The sequence below is a fragment of the Carlito syrichta genome, unplaced genomic scaffold, assembly GCF_000164805.1.
Source record: "Carlito syrichta isolate Samal-C Ts95f unplaced genomic scaffold, Tarsius_syrichta-2.0.1 Scaffold119051, whole genome shotgun sequence".
NCBI classification, from domain to species: domain Eukaryota; kingdom Metazoa; phylum Chordata; class Mammalia; order Primates; family Tarsiidae; genus Carlito; species Carlito syrichta.
Window position 1 is genome coordinate 33,596 of NW_007063147.1, and position 9,434 is coordinate 43,029.

The 9,434-nt window shown below is 42.2% G+C and overlaps 1 protein-coding gene and 1 pseudogene across 2 annotated transcripts in view; one reads left to right on the forward strand and one right to left on the reverse strand.

Annotated features, from left to right (window-relative positions):
• Positions 1 to 8,049, reverse strand: part of TRAPPC11 (trafficking protein particle complex 11) — a gene marked incomplete at its 3' end in the record, with an annotated part of 37,622 nt that extends 29,573 nt beyond the window's left edge. The window contains exons 1-3 of the mRNA XM_008047954.2: positions 7,857 to 8,049; positions 3,924 to 4,148; positions 679 to 848 (exon numbers count right to left, since the gene is read on the reverse strand). Coding sequence (XP_008046145.1) covers positions 679 to 848; positions 3,924 to 4,127 — 374 coding nt within the window. The remainder of the gene's footprint in view (positions 1 to 678; positions 849 to 3,923; positions 4,149 to 7,856) is intronic.
• A 385-nt stretch (positions 8,050 to 8,434) lies between these two features.
• LOC103249311 lies at positions 8,435 to 9,423 on the forward strand (annotated as a pseudogene). Its single transcript, XR_002481369.1, has one exon. The product of XR_002481369.1 is annotated as an RWD domain-containing protein 4 pseudogene (transcript).
• The last annotated feature ends 11 nt before the right edge of the window (positions 9,424 to 9,434 follow it).

Genomic DNA, 9,434 nt, shown 5'->3' on the forward strand with positions numbered 1-9,434 from the left:
CGGCGCGCGCTACCACGCCCGGCTGATTTTTTTTTATTTATTGTAGAGATGAGGTCTCGCTGCCCAGGCGGTCTCGAACCCGCGGGCTCAGGCAATCCACTCACCTCAGCCTCCCAAAGGCGCGGGATTACAGGCTGAGCCACCGAGCCTGGCTTTTTTTTTAATTTTTAAAACACAAGTTCTTGCTTTCTTGCCTAGGCTGGTGTGCAGTGCAATCACAGCTCACTGCAGCCTCAAACTCCTGGGCTCAGGAGATCCTTTTGCCTCCACCTCCCAAATAGCTGGAATTACAGGCACAAGCTGCAACTCCCAGCTTAATACAATTTACTTCTTTTAGTGATATATCACAGGCTTCCAAAAGAATTATTTTGAAACTGAAATAGTGATAATGCAAAAGTGTTTTATAAGACTAAAAAGTAACCACCAAATCTCCAGAAAAGATCACAATCCAAGAAAAAACATTTGGAAATTCAGAGCAATGTCTTCTAAATTTCCTCACATATTCTAGCATTATATACAGTCAATATCATTAGGAACTAAACAAGATTTGTTGGAGGTCAACAATACCCAAAGAAACCACTGCAGTCTAAATAGTACTTTGTTGCCTTCAAGAAATGTTAGTAAATAACATACATGTGCAAACTAACATGCCAACCTAATAAACAGAGAAGGTCATACCTGACTATTTCCACTCTAGTAGCACACTCAGACTGCTTTTCTTTCCACTGAGGTTCATCCCAGTCCAGTTCATAGAACACAACCACCAGAGCTGGTACCAGATTCAGATGCTTATTCATCCAACCAGTCTTTAATATTCCTTTAGGAATGTACCATTCATAGGAAGTTCTCTGCAAACAATGGAAAAAGTTGAAAAGTTACTTGATAACAGCTCCCTGTTCCAGGGTGGTAGACTTTTCTTTAAGGTGGAAATCTTTTATGCATTCAGTTATGGGGCTGGTAGTGTGCTAACTTTAAAAAGTGTTAATAATAAATAAATAAATGCTTATTGTAAAAAATAAAATTAGTAAAGAATATTATTGAGTATCAAGTACTTTATGTGCATTTATCTCATTCAATATATGCATTCCCCATTTTTATGATTAGGAAATTCAGGTTTACAGAAATTAAATAAAAGCCAGCAAGTGCTGGAGATAGAATCTCAACCCTGGAGTCACTATACTTCCCATTTAAAGAAGAATGACTAAAACCAGAGTTTCCAATGATGTCAAGGCATTCAAATACCTTGTTTAAAAAAAAAAGTATCCAGCTCATTTCCAGGTAAATACTACTTATATTCTTCACCATTCCAGTTTCTGTTCTTGTAAATTTGCTTAAATAAAATACTATCTAAAATCCAATTAATTTGTTTCAAAGACATATTGCTGTGATGGCATTTTGCCTCACTTGTGGATAAAGTAAAAACTAAAGGACAATTCAAAGTGTAACAGCAGTCACTCAGGTATCAGCACTAAGTGCTACATGTTGGGAAGAGGACACAGTAGATTTAAGTGTTAAATGTGTTTGAAACCTCAAAATACTTCCTTTTTTTTTTTTTTTTTTTTTTGAGTTGGAGTCTCACTCTGTCGCCCAGACTGGAGTGCAGTGGCCACTCCCGGCCACCGCAGCCTCGACCCGCTGGGTTCCGGCAATCCTTCCGCCTCAGCCTTCCAAGTAGCCGGAACTACAGGCGGGCGCTACCACACCCAGCTCATTTTGATTTATTGTAGAGATGAGGTCTCGCCAAGTTGCCTAGGTGGGTTGCAAACCCGTGGGCTCAGGTAATCCACTCACCTAAGCCTCCCAAAGGCGTGGGATTACAGGCTGAGCCACCGAGCCCGGCTACCTCAAAATACTTCTAAATCATCTGCACTGACAGGCTACTGCAATTCATGTTGGTCCAATGTCTACTTCAAGTAAGGAAAGACAAGGACAACAAGGAAGACAGACACAAAACAACAAGGGGGAACACAGCAAAGAACTGAGAATAGAGAAGTTAAAAGCATCCTGAATTGCAGAATTAAAGGAGAAAAGGGGGCTAGTTGTGCCAGGTCACTTGCCTTTCTTGACATAAACATCACATTAAAGAAAAAAATTGTGTAAAGGCCAGGGCCAAGGGTGCTGTTTTTTGCAGTTTCAGACAGCTAAGCTTCTAGGGCTGAGTATATAAAATGGTGTCTCCTGTGTGTGGTTCTCAAACACAGGCAAATTTGGTGACCTAATCCACAGGACCTAGGTTTCCTAGAGATTAACTGAGGAGACCAGACAACTACTTTTTTTTTTTTTTGAGTTGGAGTCTTACACCGTCACCCAGGCTGTAGTGTAGTGGCACATTCATGGCCACCCCAGTGTTGACTTGTTGGACTCAGGTGATCCTTCTGCCTCAGCCTTCCAAGTAGGCGGAACTACAGGCGCACTACCACACCTGGCTAACTGGTGTTTTTTTGTTAGATTAGAAAATATATTTTATTTAGAAAGTAAATTGGAGAGAGAAAGAGTAGATTCACTTCCCCAAGGAAGAGGAAGGGGGCCAAAGCTTAAGAAAACAAGGCCACACCATAGCTTAGTAAGGCAATGGCCTGGCAATGGCTTGGCAATGGCCTAATTTTTTGATTTACTGTAGAGATGAGGTCTCAACAAGTCGCCCAGCCTGTTCTCGAACCCGTGGGCTCAGGCAATCCCCTCACCTCAGCTTCCCAAAGTGCTGGGATTACAGGCTTGAGCCACCGTGCCCGGACCTGACATCTACATTTTTAATAAACACCCCAGGTGATGATGGCAAACTTGGGTCAGAGACCATTGTGTCAGAAATACTGCTCTAGGGAGGAAAAAAAAGGTAGGGAAGTAAAGGGTTTGTGTTTGTTTATTTTATGTATTTGTTTATTTTGGTAACTATGTCCTGTTAACTTTCAAACTAACCCCTTAAGATTATGATAAATAAAAAAAAAAAACCAATCAATATACATCAATTGCTTAAAACAGTAAATCTGGGGCTGGGCTCGGTGGCTCAGCCTGTAATCTCAGCGCTTTGGGAGGCCGAGGTGAGTGGATTGCCTGAGCCTGCCGGTTTGAGACCCGCCTGGGCAACTTGGCGAGACCTCATCTCTAAAATAAATAAAAAATTAGCCGGGCGTGGTAGCATGCTCCTGTAGTTCCAGCTACTTGGAAGGCTGAGGCGGAAGGATTGCAGGAGCCTAGCGGGTCGATGCTGCGGTGGCGGGAGCGGCCATTGCACTCCAGTCTGGGCGACAGAGTGAGACTCCAACTCAAAAAAACCCAGTAAATTTTACATGCTAAGAACCATGTTAGCTGCTATGATTAATACTATCATCATAACATTTCTTTCTTAAAGATAATCAATTTTTACTATGTTAACTTTAAAAGTCAGTTTTGAATTTAATACCATTCCTCATTCCAGTGAATACACTGCTTCAGTTTATGAATAATTCCCCAAGGACAAGGAACTTGTCTTATTTAAATTTGTATCACCAGCTTGTAGCTTGGTACCAGACACCTTACACAAAGCAAGCACTCAAACAATGGGCATGAAATTGAGCCAAAGTGCACAAGACCATGAATTCTGTAGTTATACTGGTAATGATGATGGGGAATGCAAGACCTTCCTTTAGAGAGAACTTTGTTAAAAATAAGAAAGCTTGAGTTTTTTCCCTATAAACAAAAAAAGGAAACCTATAAAGGATAGAAAACTTTATAAAGTAATTACTACTTCTGGCGTTAAAAAAATAAATATTACTAAGCATTCATGTAGTATATTACATGAAAATGTCTAAGGCTTTCTTTATGCACCACTGTAGCCACTGCCTTGAAAAACTCAGGGATTTTCCAGCACAGACAACAGGAACAAAAAGATATACACACATACACCAGAGAAAGGAAAAGAACACATGCAATCATAATGTCATTACCTTGGGTCTACATTTGGGATACTCATGGTCACCTGGGAGTACCTTGAAAGAAATTGGTACCCGATCAGCTCTCCGATTGGCACAGAAAGCATCCCAGACAGCTCGATGGACAGCATTATAAACTACATCGAGGCCCGTAAGAGTAACAAAAGCCATGGGTCGACAGCATAATTCCACAGGTAAGTCCCATTGTGTGGGACTCATGTTTAAGATGTTACAAAAAATCTGAAATACAAATGTTAAAACATTCATAATTAATTTAAAGAGCCCATATCCACTCCTAACATATGAATCTCTACCACCTGAGTGTCTGCAAACTGTCAAAGTGAATAAGACACAGGCAAAAGAGAAAACTTTAATTCCCAAACTGGAACAATTAAAATGTAATAACTATAAGGCTACAGTAATCAAAACAGCCTGGTATTGGTACAAGAACAGGCATATAGACCAATGGAACAGGATAGAGATTCCGGAAGCAAAGCCTCAATTTCTCAACCAACTCATGTTTGACAAAGCCTTCAACAACAACCACTGGGGAGAGGAGAGCCTATTTAGTAAATGGTGCTGGGAAAACTGGCTGATCACGCATAGAAGACTGAAACAGGATCCCTACCTATCACCATACACAAAAATTAACTCTAAATGCATCAAAGACCTAAACGTAAAACCTCTAACTATAAGAATCTTAGAAAACGCAGGAGACACCCTTATGGAAATTGGAACTGGCAACCAATTTCCATTCGGAACCCTAAATGCCCATACCTTAAGAAATAAGATAGACAAGTGGCCTCATCAAACGAGCTTTGGCAAAGTAAAAGAAACCATCAAGAGAGCAGGGTGACAGCCCACAGAATGGGAAAAAATATTTGCCAACTCTATATCTGACAAAGGCCTAACACTGAGGATCTACAAGGAACTTAAATGTGCCGAAAGGAAAAAAACAAACAACCCCATTAAAAAGTGGACAAAAGACATGAATAGACACTTCTCAAAAGAAGATATACGGGCAAACAACAGACACATGAAAAAGTGCTCAGCCTCACTCATCATCAGAGAAATGCAAGTCAAAACCACACTGAGATACCGCCTAACCCCAATAAGAATGGCCATCATTAACAAAACAAACAAACAACAGATGCTGGCGAGGATGCAGAGAAAAAGGAATGCTTCTACACTGCTGGTGGGAATGCAAACTAGTGCAACCTCTTTGGAAGACAGTGTGGCGATTTCTGAAAGAACTAGAAATTGACCTTCCATATGACCCAGTAATTCCCCTATTGGGAATATATCCGGAGGAACTCGAATCTTTCTACAAAAAAAATACCTGCACACGTATGTTTGTTGCATCTCTTTCACAATAGCAAAAACCTGGAAACAACCATGTTGCTCATCGAAGTTGGACTGGATAAAAAAAAATTGATACATGTACACAATGGAATATTATGCAGCCATAAAGAAGGACAAACATATGGAGTTCGCAGCAACTTGGATGGATTTAGAGTAGATCACACTCAGTGATCTATCAAAGAAACAGAGTACCGTATGATTTTACTCATAAGCGGACCGTGAACAATTATTCTAACACTATAAGAAAGCGATTGGCAGTAGTGGGAAACTGTCAGGGGGAGGTGGGGTGGGACTGGCAGTTGAGGGAAACTGCTAGGGGAGAGAGAGGCATACCTCTTCAAAAAGGGTACCTGCATAATCAACGTGTGTATACCTAACTCTGAATTGTACCCCACATCTTTATAATTAAAAAAAAGAAAAAGTAATAATTATAGTAAATTTGAAAAAAATCTTTCACACTAAAAATGTGTAGTCAACTTCAAATTAGTATTTTCAGTAATGTCTCAACTTTGAAAGAAGCAGACCAAGAAAGTGGGATGGTGATCAAATTAAAGTAGGTCTACATGACCTATTTCAACTATAAGTAATAAAAGAAAAATAATTATTGGCTTACATATATAAAAAAGTATGACCTCCTCTAATTTCTCTGTAATGGTTAATATCAAATCTCTGAATACCTATGATATTATTAAAATGACATGTTAATTATCTAAATAATAGCTATTTTTTTCTCATTTCCATAATTAATATAAATGTACTATTTAAAGGAAAAACTAATAATGAATGGAAACCCCTCAGAGGACATGTTTCTAAGAACCAGTCCATAATAAATCCAAATATATGTTGACTTTAGAAAAGCAAGTATATAAAAATGTTTATTCAAGCAAAATTATTATATTTTAAAAATAATCTTATTTGCAAAAGAGATGTATCATGAGGTTCTTTCAAAAAGTAAACTCCACCAGCATATTGTAGAGAATTCAAATATAATCTTTGTGAAAAATGAGACACACTTAGGTCAAGACTTGATCCCCAAAATGGAATATTTTTAACAGAAAGGTTAATTTAGGAAAGACTATTAGGCTTCTAACATTTAAGTACTGAAGGAACAATAGGTATTGAATAAAGGATTGGAAAAGCTTGCCAGGAATGATACATGTCTAAAACAAACAGTAGTTTCTAGAATTGTTTAAACATTTTTAGGATAGGGTGACATTATGAGGACAAAGAACTGCATATTCAGAGTAAGAACAATTCTAGCTCTAGGGAATTTGAGAGTGAAAATAAAATGGGGGGTCAAAATACAGTATGAGTACCTTCGCTTAATACCAAAGAGTCTGGACTGGAGCCCATTTCCCTTAAAAACTCGAGTTGCAAAAGAAATAACTGAAGTCTTTGAGTAGAGGTGGAAAAGGGGGAACTAGAAACAACTTGTAACATTTTAAGTCACCACCCTCCAAGAAAAAGAATCTGAGCCACATAAGCAATTTAAAATTTTCTACCAGCTTCATGAAAACATAAAAAGAAACAGGTGAAATTCATTTTAATAATATTCTATTAACCAAGGATATCCAAAATATTGCCAAATCGACATTAATATAAAAGTTATTACTGACATATTTTACCTTTTTTATACCAGATCTTCAAAATCTGTTGTGTATTTTACACATCTCAATTCAGACTAGCCTATTTCAAATGCTCAACAACCACATTGGGCTACGGTACTGGACAACACAGCTATAAATTATGGTGAATCTGTCCCAAAAATCACTGCATGCATTTGTAGCAGGAATTCTCGCCACATTTTACCTTTAAAGCTTTGGCACTTGAAACAGGCACGCTTATTCTTTGGTAAAGTGATGGGAATAAGAAGAACCCCGCAAAGTCCAGAGACCTGAATGGATCTCGATGACAGCCTGGGGAGGAGAAATTACCAGACCTCCTGGAAGAAGCCAATGGAGCAACCAACGAAACATGAAAGGAGGCATAAAAAGTAAATGCAGACATAAAAAGTCAATACTAGACGGGTTGCCAAGTAGTGCAAGGGAAGTAAACTGGAAGCTGGCACGGAAGATAAGAAAGGTGACCCAATCAAGCTGACAAGTTTTTAAAAATGGCGATCGTTATGGTGATTTTTTATAACTCATGAAGGTTCAGGGTGCGGGACACAAGGCTAGCAAGAATGGGATCCAGAGATGTCCGACTAAAACAGTACCACAAGGGGAACGAGTCTGGAACCGAAATGGCGGTGAGGAAAACGCTGATGTTGAGGATGTGAAGCAACAACCACCCGACTGAGAAAGAGAGGCCATCCTCACCGTCGCAGCTGCCGCCCAGTAGATGCAACGTGGAATGGCCTCGCAGCCCCGAAAGGCAGAAATGAAATCTTCCTCCTCTTCCCCACACCCCGGCCTTAAACCCGGGCGGCCCTTGGAAACAGGGGCGTCTTTCTTTGGGGCTGAAGGAGGAGGGCCAGGATTGCACCGCCGCTGCGGCAGCAAAACACGGGCCTCCCAGCCGGCACTGCTCCGCGCTCTTTTCCCTCGGCGGCCTCGCCCCGGCCGCGCGTCCTCGCCCCGGACTCACCCAGACCCCACGCCCCGGGGGCGCTGCAGCTGTGGCCCGTCACCACCAGCCGGGACAGGACGCGAGGAGGCGGGCGGGGGGGGCCACAGAACGCCGGGTCGCGTTCCCACCGCCGCCGTCGCCGCCGCCGCCCGGCCGGCTCCAGCAGGCGGGACTTCCCGCTCCCCACCCCCACGGGCACAGGAAGCACTTTCTGGGCCGGAGTGACGGCGCTCCCCACCAATTGCTGCCCGGGAACTCGACGCCGCTCCTCGAGGCGCACGAGCGGGGCTCCGTTTCCTAGAGGAGAAAGAGCTGGGGGCGGGGAGAAGAGGAGCCAATGGGAAACGCGAGAAGGAGGAGGGGCGGTGACGCCCTGGAGCTTCCGCCCAGAGCCCCGCCTCCGCCCGCTGGCCGCGGCCCGGCGTCCGCCGACCACCGCCCGCCGACGCGGTGCTGCCGAGGGCCTGGGCGCGCGTGGCTCGTGTCCGCGGGCGCGAAGGGGTGCCGCCCCCGGCGGGGCGCGGAAGGGGGACGCCCCGGCCTCGGGGCTCCTGCCCTTGCGCGCTCGTGGTGGTCGCGGACGTCGTCTGCCCGGGAGGCGCCCGGCGCCCGGCGCAATGAGTGCCAACGAGGACCAAGAGATGGAACTAGAAGCATTACGTTCAATTTATGAAGGAGATGAAAGTTTCCGGGAATTAAGTCCAGTTTCCTTTCAATATAGGGTGAAAATGGTGATCCCAAGGCCTTCTTAATAGAGATTTCCTGGACAGAAACATATCCCCAGACCCCTCCGGTTATATCCATGAATGCTTTTTTTAACAACACCATATCATCCGCTGTAAAACAGAGTATATTAGCCAAGTTACAGGAAGCAGTAGAAGTTAATCTCGGAACCGCCATGACCTACACGCTCTTCGAATATGCCAAGGACAATAAGGAGCAGTTCATGGAGAACCATCATCCTGTTCATTCCACTACATCAATAAACAATATCATCTCAGTTGAAACTCCTAATACAGCCCCACCAAGTAAGAAAAAAGACAAAAAAGAACAACTTTCAAAAGCCCAGAAACGTAAACTGGCAGATAAAACAGATCACAAAGGGGAACTTCCTCGAGGCTGGAACTGGGTTGATGTTGTGAAGCATTTAAGCAAAACTGGCTCTAAAGATGATGAGTAGTACTTGGAACTGGAGACAAGGAAAGAGCATCCTCAAAAGTAAACTGGGTTCAAAATCTTTCATGACTATTTTCTGGTATTGAGGTGGCTTTTTATAAAACACGATTTTTTGTATGTTTCTTACATTTAAAATGTAGGTTGAAAGTTCATGAAGAGATCTGGTTGTATTGAATTATTTTCACAAACTTGCCTTAATAAAAGGTGAAAATGTTACTGTTTAGTACACCTTATGAAGCCTGTTGAGCTTTGTAAATGGACAGATATAGGGAATAATAATCAGTGTTAATTTACATGATCTTATTCTAGTAAATGGGATATTTTTTTTAAAGTGTAGAGCCCTTTTTAAACTGTCATCCCAAAGGAGCAGAGAGAGTATTGACCGACCCATATTAACAGACTTCTCATCTGAAGTAGAAT